This window comes from Sciurus vulgaris (assembly GCF_902686455.1).
Source record: "Sciurus vulgaris genome assembly, chromosome: 8".
NCBI lineage: Eukaryota > Metazoa > Chordata > Mammalia > Rodentia > Sciuridae > Sciurus > Sciurus vulgaris.
Window position 1 is genome coordinate 6,750,932 of NC_136468.1, and position 21,471 is coordinate 6,772,402.

Genomic DNA, 21,471 nt, shown 5'->3' on the forward strand with positions numbered 1-21,471 from the left:
TCCCCTCCGCAGTACAGACCCCATGGAACTATGAGCTGTGGCTGCCAGCTGGACACTCTGGACTCCTTGTGTCCGGGAAACCAGCAGTCATGAAGCACAGTCTCCTTGTGGTGGGGTTGGCTGACCCTGGCCCACAAGAGGAAGGACAGCTACGATGGGGGACATAAAGAAACACTGTGGAACTGCACCTGGGCACCTCTGGGCAGTGTCTTCACAGGAATTACCCCCCAGAACCGCTCACTCTCCCGTTCCTCAGCACGTGATCACGTGATTCTCAGAACAACGGGCACAGCAGGAGTGGACCCAAGAAAACTCGCAATGTGGATCAGCCCCTCCAGTGGGAAGACGCCGCAGAGCCTCGCCCCTGCACCCTCGGCTTCGGGCAGGTCCCGTGTCACCTGCTCAGACATGGGGGCACGCTGGGATCGTGCTGGCCCAGCCCCAGCAACTTGCAGTTCCCTGAAGGATGGGTGGAGTCAGTGCAGAGGAACAACACGAACCCCTGGAGCAACTGAAGCAAGTGCTGCTCAGATGTATTTTAGCTCTTCTTCTATAGTATTAAGTAAAGTAGGATTAAACAAGGTACAAGTTATAGAGAAATTTACCACAACATCTGTCATTAACCACACGCTCCAGCGGGTGTCTAACACAGAGCGGATACATTAAGGTCAACTTTCTATATTTACTTAAAGTCGCTCACATAAGCAAATTACGTGAAAGAAAAATTTCCTCTTTTCACCCTACTGTCCTTTGTTTGCCCTTTGGTGTCAGACCTATTGTCAGCATAGTGACTCTGTTTTGTTTTAAGATAATTTTACCAAACTGCTAAGCAAAATACGCACTTAATCTTTAGCTCATATTATGTTTTTGATTTAACCTTAAAGGTCTACTCTGTTACCTAAACAAGCTTAGTTAAGACCAAGTTAGGTTATTTTACTGCCAAACTCAGTGTGAGTGCTTAATTTTTATCCTAATATTCTTTATGTTATTGATTTGTGCTCCACTTATTGTAATACACATGTGAGACCTAAGGCAGCATAAACTACTCATAACCAGTTAACATGCAATGAGGGCATTTGATCTTAAGATGGTATTTTTTTAGTTGTTTGTGTAAGCTGTTTCTTTGTTCTTTAGTCCTAGAGTTCCAGGGTGGCCCTTGACATCCAAGCCTTTGAAGAAAGGACAAATATTGGACATTCGTCCATTTACCATTAATATTAATTATTCATTCACCATTTTCATTGTACACTCCTGTTTAGGGAAGCGGTGGATCTGTGGGAGGTGGGTCCCTTAAAATTATTTGCTTGTTTCCCTCTAGGTAGATATCACAAATGTCCCCAAACTTATAGGCTAAGTAGGGCAGTCCTTGCACTGTGGGGACAACAAGTCTCCTGTTCTGTTTGTCAGGCTGTTTTGCTGGTAAAGCATTAACTGGGGCAGGAGTGGTCAGCATAGGAGCAAGCAATTCCTGTAACTGTAGTTTTCTGAAGAACTCCTCAAACTCTGTACTTTTAGACTTATCATATGTGATACTGGTACATTTTTTAAAGCATTCCTCATCCTCCCCAAAGCTCTGCAGGCTCATCGAGGCTAAATTCTTATCACAACAATCCAGGGAATATGATTTGCTGTTGCAGAGTATGATAATTACAAGTATGATAATCACAAGAAAACACCCAATTCCCAGGAGAGATGACAGCAGCAATTTCCTGTAACGGTGGCCTTGCCAAGCCCTTCCCCATGCTTGGACCTTGTCAAGCAGCATGGCGGAACAGTCCCCGCCAGGATCGGGTCCCTCCCCTCAAACAGAAGGGAAGCCCAGGGCAGGGGCGTGGAATGTCTTCCAGGCTTTGTTCCTACCACGTTCTTGGTTCTAACATTGGCTCCATACATTTGGCTTTGCTGTAGTAAAGATTCAGAGTGGAAGACACCTGAGATGGCAGAGGCTGCCATCTGAGCAGGACGTTCAAAAGGTCCTGGGGCACCAAAGATGTGAAAACCTCACCTGAGGCCAGGTCTCTGAACACCTCAGTTGCCTGTTTGTGGAGGCATGCTCCTTCCCTAAATCAGAACAACAAGAACCAGAAGGAGAGCTTCAGAATGTCATCTAATTCATTTTTATTTGGTTCAGCTCGATATATTTACACACACATTTTCTAGAAGTTATCATATTAAGAGGTATGTGGCAGCCACAGGTATTAATGGTGACAGTCCATGCTTTTATAAACAGGTTAACCTCGAAGGTGATCTAATATTATCATGGGCTGGGTGCAGTGGATATAAGTCCAGTCCTTGAGGGAAAAATAAAGGGTTAATTGAGAACATCTGACCCTAGCTACCTGGGAGAAGATTCCACACATGGCATACATCACCCACCCAGGCAGCTTCCAATAGAAGCTGCTCAGCCATGGCTAGAACACCACCATCACAGAACCCAAAGGCAAGCTGAAGCATGAACACCCACAGAGCTGGACAGAAGAGTGAAGCTGGATGGTGGATGCCCACCCGCCCCAGCCTGCTCATTCCTGGACTTCCCCTTATGCACAATAAGCACCTGATATGCTTAAATCATTATTATTTGAGTTGTCCCAGTTTTAACCTATTTCCTAACCCTCAGAGATAAAAAGAAAATGCAAAGGAGTTTTCCATCACCTTCTGTCCAGGAAACCTAAAAGTTAGCATTTTAGAACTCTGTAAGATTCTCTAATCTTGGCAGTATCTATTTCACTCTGATGTTTAGCATAAAATCTCTTGAAACCTCGAAGACTCAACTCATTTCCTCAGGACAGCAAGAAGAGGAGGGTGTCCCTCTTTACACCTAGACCTGGACTGAGGAGAGCACTGAGAAACAGCGCCCCCGTGAGCAAAGGAACACGCTTGCTAGCCCGAAGTCCCGGTGCAGGGGACACAGCCGGCCAGGGAGCGAGGGCCTGGCAGACAGACTGAGCCACACAGAGGCCTGCTGGAGTCTGCTTCACCCTTCTGCCCTGCCCAGGAGTGTGCTGGACACTGCCCTGCTCTATACATCTGGAAGCCCAGGTTCCTATGGAACTGTGTATTCTGACCCCATGCAGTCCTGGGCCGTGGTCACGATGTCTGTCCTAACTACATTGTTGTGGTGATTCTTGTGACTTGATTGATTCTGACCCTTTAGACTAGCCTGATGGTATCCAAACCCTTTCCCAGATTGCTCCACCTGTTCCCTCTTTCCCACTTAAAATCCTGCGCTCCCTGCCCCAGCCTGATGATTTATTCACCTACAAAGCCACAGCATCACAAGGTGGGATGCGTTTGCCTCTCAAACCTCAAAGCCACGGAGCCACCCCACATCCCTCAGTCCTACTGTTCCCACCCCTAAGTGAAGAGATCCCAAGCCTTTCGGTACCTCAATGTATCTTTTAGCTTCCTTAGTAATCTTTGGGGAGTGTACTTTTCCTGGGCAGTTTTAATTCGGTGGCTGACATTCTCCCAGGTTTGGGGATATCCATACCCTCCATGGCTCTCTCTCAGCTTATTGGCCATTGTCAAAAGAGTTTCCACCTGAGTCTCCTGGGCTTGGTCAGTCTCTTTGTTATTAAAGGCACAAACTCGCCCCTTACACTTTTTAATTATATTCTTAAGGGCTTCGTTATCTGTGTTCTTGACATACTCTTCAAGCTTCCCGTCCCCAAGATTCTCCTTCCCAGTGAACAGCACAATGGTGTATTCCATGACATCCTCTCCAAAGATGGCCTCCAGGTCCTCCACTGCCTTTTTGTCCTCTTGAGTGAACTTTCCCAGCTGGAGCACCAGGACAAGAATCTTTATTCCTTCTTCACAGAGGGACAAACAGCGTTCGACCTCCTCCTCTAACCGGGATGGATCCTTGTCAACACCAGACATCAGGTAGAATGACGGAGTGTCCACGACCACAATATCCTGCCAGTCCAACGTTCTCCTGCCACTCTGGCATGCCTTGGTGACTGGCTGGGCTCGGAGTTGAGAGAGGAAGATGGGTCTACCCAGGATGGTGTTCCCAGTTGCACTCTTCCCAGTACCACTCCTCCCCACGAGGACAATGCTCAGGGTTTCTGTGCAAAGGAAATCAGGAAAGGTTCATGGTCACGGGCTGATATGGAATTCACCTTTCCAAGTTATTTACAGGACAGGCGACACCATTAAGCAGGAAGCTCCAATAGTGTGTAGGCCTCCTGCTCACCCAGCAGGTCCATCCCCAGGCATGAGAACAGCCTGTCCCAGTTCACACAGACTGAGGACTCATCAGCAGGACTTGGACCATTGTCTCCATCCCAGTACCCATCGTGAACACAGCCCTGATCCTACCCTGAATCCACAGCTCCCTTCTCCCAGTACCTCCTCTGACTCCCTGGCACCTGTGAGAGCCACTGCTCTCATCTCCTCCCCCTCAACTGGGTCAGTCCACATATCTTATCTCTGTCTCCTGCTCCTGCTGTAACTATGCCATGTATGGCTAATCATAGAAAAATCTTTTTGACATATTTGAAAAACTATTCTATGGAATTGACTTTTCCTGAAAAAGTAATCATACGCACCATCAATGCATTACCATTTCCCAGTTGGGTCATTCTAAAATTTATTTCTCATTACAGACCACGTTGAATCTCACTGTATCTTGGATGAGTCTAGGAAGGCACTTCATCTTATAATAACAAATATCCACTAATGCTGTTCTGTGCATCGGAGACGGAGAAGGAGAGCAGGTTTCCCTCTGGGTGAAATTTGCAGATGCACAGACTCTTTCCACATGTATTCTTTGGGGGTTCCCTCTGCTTTTGCCCTGGCACTGTGCCCTTCACAGTGCTCTTCCCCTGTGACGTCTTTGTTAAGTTGCATCCATCTCAAGGCAAAGAGCAGGGAAAGCTCCTCCCGTGCTCTTCCTTCCAGGAGAAATTATTCAGATGCTTACTTGGAAGTCAACCCTCACAGTCACGCTTGCCGGTCTGTGACTGTAGTCGTGCTTCTGTAGCTTCTGCGCCTGTAGAGGACCTGGTTCTCAAGCACCTCTGAGACCAGGTTCAACCTCCCCATCCCAGTGTCTAGTGCTGGGAACCCATCTCCATAAAGAACATTCTTTCATGTCCCCTTGGTCAGTCCCGCCCTTTGCTTTTCAGGCTGCTAACATGCTCCCTGGGATGTCTCTTAGCTTCCTGCCCAGTCGTCTAAACCCTACCCACTCTCCAAAACCTGTTCCAAATGGACCTTCTCCAAACAGTCTCTCCTGACTTTCCCACACCTATTCTTCTTTAGTAGGCTCCCCAGCACCTGGCCCTCCGTGGGAAAAAGGAAAGGGCTCAATAAACAGTGACACTCTTTGAGGTCTTGTGCTGTTCCTGGGTGGGGATGTCTGAATAGAAGAGAACAGGATGAATGAAAAAGAGTAGGCTCTCGGCTCGGGTCCGCAGAACGTGTCGCACTGAGTCAATGAGGAGCTCTTCTTCAGTGGGAGGGGGCAGCGTGGCTGGGCTACCAACACCTACCTCGCGCCACGCAGGCCGTCCAGTGGGGCCTCAGGGCTCCCTGTCTTTGTCCAGTCCTGGGCTCCTGACCACACTAGAATCTCATACTTAGTGTTGCTGCTATTTACACTTTTTTTTTTTTCTTTTTGGTTCCAGGGATTGAACCTAGGGGTGCTTAACCACTGAGCCACATCCCTATCCCAGCCCTTTTTAATATTTTAGTTTAAGAGACAGAGTCTCACTGAGTTGCTTGGGGCCTTGCTAAGTTGCTGAGGCTGGTCTTGAATTTGTGATCCTCCTGCCTCAGCCTCCCAAGCCACTGAGATTATGGGCATCTGGTTATTTACACTTTCTTTAAAAATGGTCTCCCATCTCCAAAAGTAAAGAACCAAGAGAGAGACCAGGCTTAAGAGAAAAGCAGAGTAAAGCAAAACTCCAAAATTATCTCATCACCAGTGCTGAGTGCGGAGCCGGGGGCAACAGTACAGTACAGGGAAAAGCAGAGGTCAAGGGTCAACACCTTCCTCAAGACTCTCTATATCCTGACTGCAGAGAAGGGATGAGGGTCACGACTGAATGGAAGACCAGTTTGGGACGTGTGCGTGGAAAAGGCACAACTTAGAACAACCTGAGAAAGGAAGGGGACGGAGAAAAGAAGCAGCCCACAGACAGGACCTGTCCCCTCCACGCTCTTCAGATGTGAAGGCTCTGGTACGTCCTACATGTCCTCATCACCACGTATGAGAAGGTTTCCCACGGCAGTCGTACCTCTTCCTGTGAAGTGGCAAGGCTTGTTGCCGTTCTGCTGCACCATCCTCTCGATCTTATGCAGGAGCCCGTCCACCTGGTCCCGCGCCTCCTCCCCTGTCGCCCGGTAGTTGAAGGCGCCAAATCCGTTTCCACATTTCTGGATGAGGTCATAGAGAGGCTTATTTCTGTTTCTTAAGAACGTGTCTAGATCCTGACCCTCCAAATCCTCTTTCCTGGTGAGGAGGGTGATGGTGTGCTTAATGTATTTGTTTCCAAAATGGCTTTGGATGGTGTCCAGCACCGCAGCATCTTCCTTGCCATAGGAGCCCACCGGCGTCACCAGCAGGAAGGCATGGGGGCCTGGGAAGGTATGCTTCCTAAGCTCTGACCCAGAAACCTTCGAGGACGAGATGTCTGGAGCGTCAATGACGCAGACCTTCCTCGCTCGCCAGATCCTGATCTCAGACCTAAAGCACTGGGTTACCGACTGCTCCCGGAACTGGGTCTCGAAGACCCGCTTCCCCAGAAGGCTGTTTCCGGCCGCACTTTTTCCAGCACCTCTCTTCCCTACCAGGAGGATCCTCATTTCTGATGCTCCTGGGTCCCTCTCAGGTCCTGTGGCCTGCAGCTGCCTCTCCACTGAGCCTGTGGGAAGAAAGGGGGGGCTCAGAGTCTCTTCCCTCAGTCCAAAACGGATGTGGACAGGGTGTGCAGTTTCTCATGCCTGTCATTTCTATGGAGTGCTCCCAACAGTAGACCCCTCGTCACATCAGACGCTGTCCCTGAAGGCAGAAGCCGCGAAGGGGACACAACAAAACCAAGAGATACGCAGGGAACCTGAGACTTACTGGGAATGTGAACGTGCCACATTTGGCCTTCTGTGGATCTGGTCCTTCAAAGTAGTATTGAAGCCTGAGGCCCGCAGGCTGAGGCAGGAGTAGGAAGCCCCTTAGTGCTATATTTATAAATTAGACACTACTCAGTAATTTCGCTAAGTGAACTACTGATGTGCAACACGGATGGAACTCAAAAGCACGCTAAGTGAGGCCAGGGTCAAGGTGCACACCTGCAGTCCCAGCTGCTCGAGAAGCCGAAGCAGGAGGATCACAAGTTCAAGGCCAGCCTTGGCAATTTAGCCAGGCCCAAAGCAACTTAGTGAGATTCTGTCTCAAAACAAAAAATAAAAAGGGCTAGGGATGTGGCTCAGTGGTAAAGCAACCATGGGTACAATCCCCAGTACCAAAAAAAAAAAAAATGCTCAATGAAGAAGCCAGACACAGACCTACTATATGCTGTATGATTCCATCATATGAAGTTCAGAACAGACAAAATTAGTCTGTATTGAAGAATCTGGGCAGTGGTTGTCTTTGGGAGGCTGTCAGAACTTCCAAAGCAACGGAAATGCTCTATGCCTTTGTTAGATGGCGAGCGCTGTGTGTAGCGATGGCAAAGGCCATTGAGCAGATACTTAAGATCCATGCATTTTACTCCATGTAAATCATGCCTCAACAAATCACTGTAAAAACCTGTAATCTGTGCCTGAAAACTACCCCTGAACACATCCTCTGCCTCCACCAATTCTCCTGGAAGCCAGGGAGACCACCAGACCTACGTTTTGAGCAAGAGAAGAGCCTGCAACTACAGAAAGCACTCACGGAGACACAGTCCCCAGGGGCACTGTGTGTGAGCAGCAAGTCAGGGAGGTGCAACCAATAAGGTATGTACAGCACAGCAAAGCGGATGAAATGCTAGGGAGACCCTGACAAGTCGCAGCCTTGAGGGTCCCAGGGTGCACCTGGCGGAATGCCTCATGGTGGACGGACCAAGCAGACAGCATCTGGAGGGTGGTCAGCGTCTCCACAGGCACAGCCATGCCACAGAAGGCTTCAGGCTAGCGGGGACTGGGCTCAGTGCCCCCATCTCACGCTCACCCTCACATCTCACGACCTTGGGACCGGAGTGTGCAAGAGCTCCTTCCTCACGTTGTAACCTAACTCCCCCGGGCCCTTCAGGCTCCTGTGCAAACAGAACTTCACCAGAGCACTCCGAAAATCACTCCTCCCCCAAAACCACTCAAATTAGCTCCGATATATTTTCCTTTATGACTTATCAAAACACCTGGTTTCCCTCCTCCCCTACCCTCCGCCCGGCTGCCCAATAATATATCAATAGAATTAAAAAAAAAAAAAAAAATATATATATATATATATATATATATATATTTTTTTTTTAGTTGTAGGTGGACACAATACCTTTATTTTATTTTTATGTGGTGCTGAGGATCAAACCCAGGGCCTCACGCATGCTAGGCAAGCACTCTACCACTGAGCCACAACCCCAGCCCCTCAATAGAATTTTGAATCCCCATTGCCTGAGTTCACATCTGTAAAATGAGCACATGATAATAAGACACCTTCTTCATAGGGTTGTTATGAGGAATAATATGTGTGTGTATGATTTTATATGCTATGAAGAGTGGATTATGCTAGTTCCCAGCACATAAGTTCAGCTGCACTTATTATTATTAAAATTAGAATTTTATTACTTTGGGGCATTCCATGAGGACAGGAACTTTGTCTATCTTACTTACCACTGAATATTCAGTTCATGCACAGGACTGGCCCAGAAATAATCCACAAGTCCATTAATAAAGGGATATGTGTGTCCACAGTATGGAACAAACTGCAGCTACTGAACAGAGAGGTGGAGCTACAAGTGACTCGTGCAGATGTGCAGGATATGTTATTAATGGTGATCGTGACATGGACACTGCACTGGACCAGTGAATTCTGCGAGTTGGCACTGTCCATGAAGGAGGGATTTCTGCCTTTCCATCTTGAGTAAATCTTGGGTGGTGCCAGACCCAGGACCCAGAAGAGGAGGCAAGGTTAGTAAAGAGGCCACAAGAGGGGTCAACACTCCAGCACTTAGGCACAGGCAACGACTCAACAGGGCCTAAAGCTCAGGCAATAATGCCAAGAGCTAATGGGATGGCATCAAATTGAAAAGTTTCTCCACAGCAAAGGAAACAATTAAGAATGCGAAGAGAGAACAAGAACTTATAGAATGGAAGAAAAATCCTTGTTAGCTCCTCTTCTGACAGAGGATTAATATCTAGACTATGTACAGAACTCAAAAAAACTTAACACCAAAAAAACCAAATTACCCAGTTAATAACTGGGCAAATGAATTTAACAGACACTGCTCAAAAGAAGAAATATAAATAGTCAACAAATACATGAAAAAAGGTTCAACATCATTAGAAATTAGAGAAATGAAAAGCAAAACCACACTGAGATTTCATCTCACCCAGTCAGAATGGTAGTCACCAAGAATACAAACAATAATAAATGTTGGAGAGGATGTGGAGGAAAAGGAACACTGTGACTTAGTACAACCATTAATAAGTATGGAGGCTCCTCAAAAGACTAGGCCCAGCTATACCTTCCCTCAATTTACCCTGAAGAATTAAAGTCATCTCATTACAGTGATACATGCATAGCCATGTTTATAGCAGCACAAGTCACAAGAGCCAAACTACAGAACTGGCCTAGGTATTCATTAATGGATGAACAAATAAAGAAAATGTGATATATATACCCAATGGAGTTTTATTCAGCCATAAAGAAAAATGAAAATATATCATTTGCAGGACATGTTTTCTGATGGAACTAGAGACCATGATGTTAAGTGAAATAAGCCAAACTCAGAAGGTCAAGGGTCACATGTTTTCTCTCATATTTGGAAGCTACAGAGGAAAAAGAAAAAGAAAGGTGTGGGGTGGGGGCGGATCTCATGATAATCAAAGAGAGATCATTAGAGGAAAGGAACCAGGAGGCGGGAGGTGGGGAGGGAAGGGGAAGTACTGGGGAGGGACATTGGCCCAAGTACATTGTTACATTGGGTGCATGTAGGAACACGTAACAACAATCCCACCACTGTGTACAACTATAGTGCGGAAAAAGAAAAAATGTGGAAAAGAGAAAAAAGAAGCCACAAGAGGCAAGCCCAGCTCCATAGCCCATCAGAGGAGGCCAGGGACACCCATGCTGTGTCCAGGGCCTGCCTGGTACTACACTGACTCATGAGTGTTAGGAGTTCCCTGGGGACAGTGTGGACACCCTGTCTTCAGATGATTTTGATTTTGATTCACACGGATCATTCTTTCACTTTGCTCTGGCTGCATAATGCATTAAAAGAGTGCAGACAGAAGCCTGACGTTCTTAAGGGATCGACTTACCACATGAATTGTCCTCCTGACACACAGCTTCCTTCACACAATCCTAGGAGATAAAGGGGGAAATGATGCACACTGCTCTGGAGTCTCATCTTTTCACAAAGCAAAGAAATAGAGACATAATTATATAATTCAGAGAAATCTGCTGATTAGGTTGTAGTCAAATCAGGGCCACCATCGTGGTCCTGGTGGGCCTTTGTGGAACCGTCCAGAAGGACTGTCAACCTTCAGGCCCCATTGACACTGCTGTGAAGGGTTCCCAGAGGAGACATCTCCAGGGTCTCCTTTCCTTGCTGTACCCAATATAGAAATGGAGCCTCTGACATGAGGTCCAGTAAAATTTGGGAGTACCCTACCAGGTGACAAACGGAGATGACAGGATAGAAAATCAGACACATGGTGGATGTGCCATTCCCTGCCAGGCGAATCCTATACTTACTCTCTACATAGAGCTGTTGTGAAGATGTAGACCTGTATGTTTCTGGAATTCAGGAGGTGCTCAATAAATGTCGATTGCTCTCCTTTGGGCTTATCACTCATCAACCCTAAGAAGTCCCTCTGACCAATACTTTCTCATGCTCACCTCGGGCTGCCTTTCACTCTCTGACACTTAGTCTTGCAGGATCCTCTGTACCAACCTCCAGCTACTTACCCTGAGCCCAAGGGGCTGATTCTTTGCATGTCACTGCACTGTCAGTCCCTCAGAGGAGCAGCACTTCTGTAACTTCAACTTGGTTGCAAACATATGTTCCTTCCAGGTGAAAAGGTTAAGTACCACCGGCTTTTGTGAGTGAAATGGAGTGAGCAATGAGGCCCAAAAAATGACTGAGAGGAGAGTCATTAGGAAGTTAAAATGCAATAGGTAAGAAAGGACGCTGGCTTGGCCTGTGGTGGGGATGGAGAGAAACAGCTGGCATTTAGGGTCATCGGTCACACAGGACTTGGTGATCTCTTAACCGCCAGATGTCAGCCAGCAGTGATATAAAAGCTGACATCTGGGCTTAGGTGTGAAGAATCCCTTGCTGAGCTGAAGGGATGCAGAAATCTGAGTTTTAAGTGGGTGTGAGACAGTGTCAGAGCCCAGTGGAGATGCCAAGTGGCAACTGGGTAAAGGGGTCAGAACTGGGCTAGGGTCACTCATTTGGGAACTGTCTGTCAGCAATACATGGAGCTCGGAGCCATAAAAGCTTGGGGTCACCCGTGGGGAGTATAAAGAACTGAAGAAGAGCCAGAACCAAACCCTGAGGACAACTTTTAGAGGTCAGCGATTGGAGGAGGACTCAGCAATCTCTGGATTTGCCAGAAAGAGAGGAGGAACAAGCAGGAAGTTTTACTGAAGCCAGGAGAAGAGAGAATCTAAAAGTCATCTGTGAGTCCAGTAAGACATGTGTGTGTGTGTGTGTGTGTGTGTGTGTGTGTGTGTGTGCGTGTGTGTGTGTGTGTGTGTAAGTGAGGCGGGTCTAATTTGTTCATCACTTGTTAATAAAGTCCAAAGCCCTCATGGGGCCCTCATGAGTCTGCTTCCTCCCATCGCACCAGGTTGCCTATAGGTCTCTCTGTAAGCAAGACCCACATCCCATCACTGAGGTTGCAACAATTCATTCATTGGTACCCACCCCATCCTGGCCAGTCTTACCTGGAATCTGCCGCCTTCGGTTTGGGAATTCACTTTGCAATACAGTCCTCCAGTCTCGTCCACCAAACGCTGGATCTTGCAGAGGAGCTGCGAAGCCTGGGTCTCCCGCCCACCATCATCGGCCTTGTTGTTGAAAGCGCAGTATCGGCCCCTTAAGTTCTGAACCAGCGCCTTAAGAGACTTCTCGCTTTCAATGTAATCCTGCAGCAAGTCATCCCCCAGATCGTCCCTCCGAGTGAAGACAATAACGGCGTGCCTGCTGGCTCCAGGTCCAAACACCGCCAGCATGCCCCGCAGGGTCTCCTGGTCCTCCTCGGTGTAGTGGCCGATGGGGATCACCAGCAGCAGCGCGTGCAGGACGGGAGCACAGAGCTCCAAGCACTGCCGGAGAGTGCGCTGCTTGGTCTCGCCACAAGCCACAGAGAAGAGGTCGGGGGTGTCGATGACCACCACCTCCCTCCCGCTCACGGCCCCGCTCGCTCTCTGGCATGTCCGCGTCACCAGCCGATCACTGAACTTGGCCTGGAACACCGCGGCGCCCAGGATGGTGTTCCCGGTGGCGCTCTTCCCCGCGCCGCGCTTCCCCAGGAGCAGGAGCCGCAGCGGGGAGCTCCCGCAGCCCGGCTCGGGCCCGCTCGGCTGGCTCGGCTGCCCGCGGGTCCTGCAGGGGCAACGGCCGCGAGTCAGAGGTGCGCTCCCACGGGGCAGGGAGCAGCGAGACAGCCCGCAGGACTGAGCTGCTGAGGACTCAGACCAGGTTGTGCCCCGGGCTCTTCCCGAGCGCTCATCTCCCAAACGAACCCAAAGAGCGCTTTAGTTCTCTCAAGGTTTTTACCCTTTGGAACCAGAAGGAGCGAGATCGGTTAGAAACCACAGCGAACAGGCAGGTTTCAAAGTTGAAGGAAATTTCCTAACTAATAGTAATCTTCAGATGTTAAAAAGACAGACTTGCCCACACTTACCGAACCAGAATCTCACAGGAAGGAGGAGCCTAGAAATCTAAATTCATCAAATGCTAAGAAATAACTATCCAGTTTTAAGGAAACACGGTGTTATAAAATTGAATTAAATTAAAAAGTAGTAAAAGCTAGAACATATTGGCAAAGTATAACATGGAATATTTGATGCTCTGAAATACTATTTCAGGAAGCAAACTGAGAGCATTCCTCTGTGGCAGCCATGAGCACAGTGTGTCACCTGAAGCTGACAGAGAGCGTGGCCTGACCACCAGCTCAGAGTCCCACCTGATTCACCTTTGGCTCTGCCTCTCACTGCTGAGATCTCAAGAGGTCACTTAGCCATTCCGAGCCTCGGTGTCCTCACCCATAGGATGGAAGTGGCATCCACCTTCAAGAATATTTTTATAAGGCCCAAATGATATGACATATAAGAAAGTGACTTGTCCAATGGGTTGATGAAAATATGCCTAATATCACTAATCACCAAGAAATGTAAATGGAAACCCCAGTGTGGTTGGCAAAGTACTTGCCTAGTATGTGTGAGACACTGGGTTCGATTCTCAGCACTGCATGTAAGTAAATAAAACAAAGGTCCATCGACAACTAAAAAATAAAATAAAATAAACCGCAGTGCGGTATCACCTCACTCCAGGAAGAATGGCTATAGTCAAAAAGACAGAGAGGAAGTGGAAAAAAAGGGAACCTTTAATACTATTGGTAGGAATGCGAATTAGTATGTCCATTGTGGAAAACAGAATTGAGATTCTCCAGTAAACCCCACAACTGGCTACGTATCCCAAGGAAATGAAACCAGTGTGCCAAAGAGAGACTGCAGCCCATGTTCACTGCAGCACTGCTAGCAAGAGCCAAGGAAAGGAGACAGCCTGAGGCTTCATCGGCTGGTGACTGAATACAGAATACGTGGCACATGTCCACTATGGAATCTGTTCAGCCATGAAAAGGATGATGTCTGGCTACTCTGACACTATTGGTGGAACTGGAGGTCATGATGCTAAGTGAAATCATCCAGGCACAGAAAGACAAGTACTGCACCATCTCCCTCATCTGTGCAATGTGCAAACACTGATCGTACAGAAACGGAGAGTAGAAGAGCGGTCCTCAGAGGCTGCAGGTAGAGAGGAGGGACCTTGGGGAAGGGCTGATCCGTGGGGTTAAGTAGGAATAAGAGATTCTGGCGTGCTGGTGCTGGAGATAACAATTACTGTACATGACAATGATGTATTGGACATTTCAAAAGCTAGATGAGCTGGGCATGGTGGTGCACACCTACAATCCCAGCAACTCGAGAGGCTGAGGCAGGAAGATCTCAAGCTCACAAGTTCGAAGCCAGTATGGACAACCTAGAGAGACCCCATCTCAAAATAAAAAACAAAAAGGGCTAGGGGGGCTGGGGAGATAGCTCAGCTGGTAGAGTGCTCGCCTCGCAAGCACAAGGCCCTGAGTTCGATCCCCAGTACCGCAAAAAAAAAAAAAAAAAAAAAAAAAAAAAAAAGGCTAGGGATGTAGCTTGGTGGTGGAGCACACCCGGGTTCAATCCCAAGTGGGGGGGGGGGGGGGGGGGGGGGGGGGGGAAGCTAGCAGAAAGGATTTTTAATGTTTTCACCATAAAGAAGTGCTAAATATATGAAGAGATAGATGTTTTTTCAATCTGATTGAAACTTTTCGCACTGTCTACAGGTATCAAAGTATCAGTATTCTATTAATATCATAATTTATACATATATACTCATGCATATATACAGATATATACATATAGGTCAGTCATTTCAATTTGTTTATTTAAGTAACTTTAAATTTTTAAAAAATTTAACAAGTACCTGTGAATTTCCATGTCTCACCTAAGGGTAAGGCAGTCCTATTTCAGTTTGCAGACAGAGCTGCTTAGATTTCATTTCCTCCCCTTGCCGGCAAGTGATGCGCAGAGTCCTAAAGCTATCTGGCACCCCACACATTCAGCCCTACCCCTGGCTGCTCTCCCAAACATACCCTGCGCTCCAGTCGGGTGAACTAGTCTGTATTTATTTATTACCTTGCTTGACATGTTTTGAGCTGATCTGCTTCACTGGTCAGCCCTCCTGCCTTGCATGTATCTTCTGGATCGTCTAAGAAGCCATAGACTAAGCCTCTGAAGGGCCACTCAGGCGTGTGTTTCCCACTTCACCTTCATTCCCCATATGTTTTCAAGGATTTTTTTGTTGTTGTTCATTTTTGTTAACATTTATTAAACAGTCTATATGGCATAACAATAACTAAAGGAGAGATAGGGTTTCTTTGTACTTTTAAGTGATACTGTGACACTTTAGGCACTAAAGCAGAGCGAGTAATGCTTTTTCTAGTTTCACATTGGCTTATTTTAACAGGTTGAGATGTTTGTTCTAAGACATGTAACTTTGTTCTAAGACATTAATGTTCTAAGACATTAACTTTGTGGCCTAAAGTGTTCGCTATCAAGTCATATCCATTAGTAGACCAGACCAAATCTTTTGTCCCTGAAGTGTTCCAAGATAGACTTCAATGTTTAAAAGAAAAAATATTTGTTAAAATGGCTTGAGTTCCGTCTTGTTAGGATCCACTTTTTAAACTCTCCATCCCTGTAGTTACCCACTGTGCACGTACCAGTCCTCTAGAACCAAGTGTGTTACACTGAAACAGCTTGCTGGTGGGAGGAGCTCTCCAGGGCTTGTTTTCCAAAGAGAAGTGTTTAGAGAACGAAACTTAAACCTCCCTATGTGTGTTACAAAGCTGTTCAAAAAGTAACTCAGTAAGGCTTGTGAATGGAAATACATAGTGCCCAAGTCAGCATTCTGCTTCAAAGAGTAATAAATGCAGATGAGTTAAGGGGGGAAAAAAAGAGTCCATTGACCTGAAATGGAGGAGGCCTGCAGACTCTGTAGAGACGGCTCCCCTTGACCGTGATCGCAGGTCCTTCCCTGTAGGGCCTACCTGTGCAGACCTACAGGAGAGCAGCCCTCTCTGTGGCAACCTTGCCCAGCACCCTCTGGATGACCAGACCTCCGGGCCCCAGGGGAAGTCTGAAAGTGGCAGCTACATCTCACACCCTTTGACAGTCTCTCGCCTGTGGGAGGGTCCCCCCTCTTCCCAACCACCTCACCTGCTTCCTTTTCCTCTCTTATATTATCAAGAGAATGAACAAAACCCAGTACAGGGCAGAGACAGAGTGAGCAGGCCACGAGGAGGCCATGCAGACGTGGACAATGTCACAGGAGCCCTGGGAGGAGACAGGCTCCGGGGACAGGCTCCACGGACACTGCCGGGGTGAGGGCGACCAAGGATCCCAGGGCCAGTCACAGCGCACCAGCCCTGCTCTGATCACTGGGCCTCATGACCTCTTCATCTTTTATATTTTTCTGATTATAAAATTTGACATTTGTTCCAGAGAAACTGGTACATTCAGAAAATTAAAGAAAGCAAAATCCTCTATGAACTCCTCATCCCAAAACAGCCATTGTTAAGATATGTGTGTATGTTATAGTCACATCCACAGTCATTTGATGATAATCGGTCTCATGGAGGGTATTTTTCATTCAATAAGAATAGTATGTTCCTTAAAGGTGATTTGTAAAATAGAGAAAAGAATGAACAAGGTACAGAAAACAAGGTGATCTGCAATCAGGTCAATCATAGTGTTTTTATTGCACACAAATTAGCATTTGGGGTCTCTTCGCTCACATGTGTGTGGCCACTAGTGTCATTGTGAACTCTGGTTCCTACTTGCTCTCTTTGATTTAGGATCAGGTTTTCCCAGGAATTGATCCCAAAATCAGATAACAAGTAATAATCAAATAACTTCAGAATTTCAGCTATGGGAGTAAGGCCACCTCAGAGACCCCAGAACTATAGTGCGTGCCACTCCACTGGGGGCAGCTGCAGGCTGAGAGAGCAGCTGCACAGGCTGAGCCCAGAAAATCCACAGGGGAAGCTGCTGGAGGCCTGGCTCAAACCCCCAGTGCACTCAGGAGGCAGCACACAGTGGAGGATTATTCTGGAGTCTAGATTCAGTGTGGCCTGCCCTATTGGGTTCCCAACTAACTTGGGCCCTGGGGCTCCTCTCTTCTTGACTATTTCTCCCTGTCAGCATGGAAAGGTCTGTGGTGTGCCTGTCGCACTGTTATGCTTTGGAAACACATAATTTGCTCTAAACGTCAGAGGCCTGCAGCTGGAGGGGAATGTGCCTCACGATAAATCGGGCCTCCAATCTCTCCCATATCTAACTTAGATGAGACTCTGGACTTGGGACTTTGGAGTTAACACTGGAACAGGTTGACTCTGGGGGCAGGCATGGAATGAGTGCATGCATGTGAAAGGGAAATGCATCTAGGGACCAGGGACACAATAGTAAGGTCGGAATGTGTCCTCCAAAGTTCACATGTTGGAAAACTTCATCCCCAAGGCACCCGTGTTAGGAGAAGGGACTATATAGAGCAAGAGGTGGTGAGATCACAGGCTCTGCCCTCACGTGCAGATTAATGCCATTGTCATGGGAGCAGCTTATCATGAAAGTGGATTGCAAAAATGAGTTCGGGGGTTGGGGATATAGCTCAGTTGGTAGAGTGCTTGCCTTACTAAGCACAAGGCCCTGAGTTCAAATCCCCAGCACCACAAAAGGAAAAAGAAAAAAAAAAAAAAAGAGTTCGGTCTACCGGTCCACCTCCTTGCTCTTCTGCTTCCATCATGGGATGACGTAGCACAAAGGCCTTGGCGCGGGGCCTCTAGAATTGTAATAAACGTCCAGAGCTGGGGAGGTAGTTCAGTGGTACAGCACTTCCCGAGCATGCGTGAGACCCTGGTTAGCTTCCCCAGCATCACAAAGAGAAAGCAAGCAAGCAGGACGGGAAGAATCTCCACTCTTTACAAATTACCCAGCCTCGGGCATTCTGTGATAGTAGCACTAAACGGACTAAGACACCCATCCACCAAGCCAAAAGTCGAGTGTGTACAGCAGCACTCCTTCATCAAAGGGAAGTGGTATGTCCGTGATGGGGACAAGAGGGTCCCAATGGTACGAGTCACATGAAGGAGGCTGAGCGCCCTGCTCCTGTTACATGACCGTCTCTCTCCTGGCCTGCACCCTCGAACTCACGGGGAGTTCCCTGCAGTTGGTGACAGATGAAGGGAAGACCTGATTTACAGATGGTTCTGCACAAGATGCACTCACTGCAGCGGTACAGCCCTGATCCGGGACATTCCTGAGGGCAGTAGCAGAAGGATATTCCCCCACCAGCAGAACTTCCAGCGGTGCACTGACTCTTCATTTCATTGGGAGGAGAAATGACCAGACATGCAATGAGAGACCAATTCACAGGCTGTGACCGGGAATTTGTGGGATGGTCAGGGACTTGGAAGGAACACGAGTAGAAAACTAGACACAAGGAAGCCTGGAAAAAGTTTGTGGACAGACCCCTGAGATTGAGGGGCAGACCTGAAGATATTTATGTCCCATGTCAATGCCCACGAAAGCTGACCCAGTGGAGGAGGATTTCAGGAATCAAAGAGAGTGGGCAGGACGACGCCAGTCAACCTCTCCCCAGCCACCCACTGTCACCTAACGGGCCCATGCACAGAGTGGCCATGGTGGCCGGGACAGATATTATGCCTGAACTAGTAACACGGTCTGATATCCCACAGCCAGGATTCGTGGTCCAGCAGTTGGAAGTGACAGTCAGTTGGGACTGACACCTCGCAGCATCACCCACTAGCAAAATGAGATCCTGTCTCCAAGACCTTGTGCTCTGCTGGCCCAGAGGTCTTCGTTTCAAAAAGCAGGAGAGCACAACAATTATTCCACTGAACCGGAAGCCATAGGCTCTGATGACAGCTTCCAGCCTCACACCTACCAAGGGGCCCTTGGGTCTGGCATCCTTGAAAAGCTTCCTATGATGCATCTAGAGGCAATTTCCACCACAAAGAGAGACTGCTAGAGAAGCTTCCAGAGCCCCGCAGGTCAGCCGCCAAGAGAAAAGGCAGATTCACATGTGAGAAGCAGCTCAGCTTGAATGTAGGTGGAACCATATGGCTTTCAGCAAAGTACTCTCCACCTTTCTGCCCAGTCAGGGGGGTCCCAACTGCCAGCGCTGGAGTGAGGGGAATCAGGGCCTGTCCCTGCTCCTCGGTGAGGCTGGAAGTCCCCACAGCACCGTTCCTTCCTCCTGGGGGCTGCTCTCTGGCACTCCCGCTAGGTCAGAGCACTTCCTGCCTCCCTGCCTCCCTTTTCACCCTGCCTTCATCTCAGCCTCCTGCTCCTCCTCCTCGGGCTGAGCGCCTCCCTGGCACGCCTCCTTGCTGCCCGTGGCAGGAGTGTGCTTAAGCCCCTCCTGCCCCATCTGCCCCCTGCAGGGTCGGGCAGCCCACTGGACCCGGAAGAAACCTTCCTAGAGCCCCTGCAATCAGCCACCAGGTCTGCTACGGGTCAACCCGCTGCCAGCCCCAGCACAGCCCGGCACACCTACCGCAGTCCTGGCCCCTGGCCTCTGGCAGCCTCGGAACCTCCGGGCTCCTCCTGGTTCCATCCCTCCATCCCGCGCTGTGGGAGCAGCTGCCGGTTCCCCTCAGGCCAGTGGAAGCAAATCCTCAGGAGGGCAGGAGCGGGAAGTGAGGACCGCGGGGGAATGACCAGGTTTCCAGGGCTCAATCCCCCTGACAGTGTTCCTGAGAAGGAAGAGGCTTCTAGAAATAGGTTTCACACCAGCAGAGGCACAGATGCAGTGGTAGAGGAAGTTCAGAAGGCCGGTCCCGGCCAGCATTCGGGCTGGGAGGGGCGGAGGGAGGGGCCGGGTTGGGGACACACGCATACCTTCCCTGGGGCTGGCTGCCTTTGGGGGTCACCACACAGCAGAAGTCTGTGGGAGCTCAGCTCCTCCCACAGTTGCAGCCCGAAGGGATGGTGAGAGCCACGCCAGCAGAGACCCAGCTCGGGGCTGGGGTGCAGGGACTGGAGCCCAGCGTCTCAGGAAGACTGGACTAGGGTCTGATCCTGAGGAAACAGAAATTGGGGGTTTGAGCTGAACCAGTTTGGAGGGGCTCAGAGCAGGCACTTCCTTCTCCCCACTGGTCCCCACCACCACCTCTCTCATCCTAGCCCCCTCCCAAGATTTAGGTAAAAATATGAAGAAATGGTTTGCTTCCTCCCACCAACGCTCTGGTCCCTGCTGACCCCAAAATAACCTTTACAACCCCTCCCAACAGCCAACCTGCCACCTAACCTGCCACCTGAGGTCCAGCCGAGGCCAGCTGCCTGTCCAGCGGATGGCAGCTTTCCCCAGCTAGTGAAACATGGCCTCAGGGGCTCACAAATGAAACCCCTTCTTTAAGATACCACAGAGGGTCCCAAAGCCCCATCTCAACTTCCTAAGAAAGCTGGACACTGAGCAGAACACTTTAATTTTAACCTTCTGGAGCACAAACTGCATGAGGCTTACCATATAAACACCGTTAAGTGCACAGTGCCGCAGTCTGAGCACATTCACTGCCACAGCAGACTTCCAGAACTTCTCCCCTTGCAACACGGAATCCCACCCGCTGGGCCCCAGCCCCCATCCACCTTTCTACCGTCTGTTTCTGTGCTTTTGGTGACTTCGGCAACTTCCTCTGATAAACTCCTTACTCTGCTGAGCAGAAGGTGCCCAGGTTCACCCAGGACAGCAAGACCTTCCCTCAGGGGCAGGGACAGCGATTCCATGAACTTGAACTCACACTGGCTTTTTAAGTGTCTGAGGCCAAGCTGCCCCTAGAAGAAGGAGCAGTGGGAGGCTGCTCTAGTTGGAGGGGGCTGGGAGGGGGGTGCCCACAGGCTATGGGTGCTGCTTAGCCTACCACCCCCCCACACACAGGTCTGCACTGCTGAACTTGAGGACTCCTTTTCATTTATCATGGATTCAAAAGAGAATCCAGTCAGCTGGGATGGCCTGAGGAGGGTTTGGGGGACACTCAAGCTACAACTTGGTGGGGAAAGCTGATGATCCCCCCTCAATCTCCTTAACCCATTCCAGAAAAATCCCCACCTTCATTGGGCACTAGGTCAGCAGACACAAAACTAACTCATTAAAGCCATCAGACAAAAACCTTAGACCAGCCCATGCAGCAGAGCTCCTGCCAGAGGCAGAGCTCAATTTAAAGGCACAATTAAAGGCCTAGAAGATAACAATCCCCAGATAGAGAAGACAGAAAACTGAACAGAGAATAAGCTCACTCATTCTTAAATGAAATATTAAGCATTTGGGAAGTACTTCAGATGAAACTGGCGCTTCAGATAACTCAATGATTTAGCAAGTGATTATTTGCTAAGTTGACCGTTTTACAAAATGATCTTTCAGCAAATTAGCTCTTACAGCTAAAATTGATTTTTCCTGTGGAGGACAGAGTGCCTACCATTTC

General features: G+C 48.7%; 1 protein-coding gene across 3 annotated transcripts; it reads right to left on the reverse strand.

The window, feature by feature from the left end:
• Positions 1-221: 221 nt before the first annotated feature.
• Positions 222-20,739, reverse strand: GIMAP8 (GTPase, IMAP family member 8). 3 transcript variants are annotated; one of them, XM_079152500.1, is made up of 6 exons: positions 20,647-20,739; positions 19,548-19,746; positions 12,101-12,761; positions 10,468-10,510; positions 6,246-6,872; positions 222-4,070 (listed from the first exon to the last, which is right to left on the reverse strand). In XM_079152500.1, exons 2-6 carry the CDS (start codon positions 19,613-19,615, stop codon positions 3,355-3,357), a joined length of 2,115 nt encoding a protein of 704 aa, XP_079008626.1. In that variant the 5' UTR covers positions 19,616-19,746; positions 20,647-20,739; the 3' UTR covers positions 222-3,354. The 3 variants fall into 3 exon arrangements, with proteins under 3 accessions (XP_079008626.1, XP_079008625.1, XP_079008627.1); XM_079152499.1 differs by lacking the exon at positions 20,647-20,739 and having other exon boundaries at positions 19,548-19,814; XM_079152501.1 differs by lacking the exons at positions 19,548-19,746; positions 20,647-20,739 and adding an exon at positions 18,936-19,161.
• Positions 20,740-21,471: the final 732 nt, after the last annotated feature.

Bases quoted from the DNA above. Each gene is read 5' to 3' on its own strand.
- GIMAP8 (XM_079152500.1), bottom strand. From the start codon at position 19,615: ATGGAGGGATGGAACCAGGAGGAGCCCGGAGGTTCCGAGGCTGCCAGA. The intron at 10,511-12,100 runs GTAAGACTGGCC...TTTATCTCCTAG, and splicing joins CCGAAGGCGGCAGATTCCAG to GATTGTGTGAAGGAAGCTGT. The intron at 6,873-10,467 runs GTAAGTCGATCC...TTCTTCCCACAG, and splicing joins TCAGGAGGACAATTCATGTG to GCTCAGTGGAGAGGCAGCTG.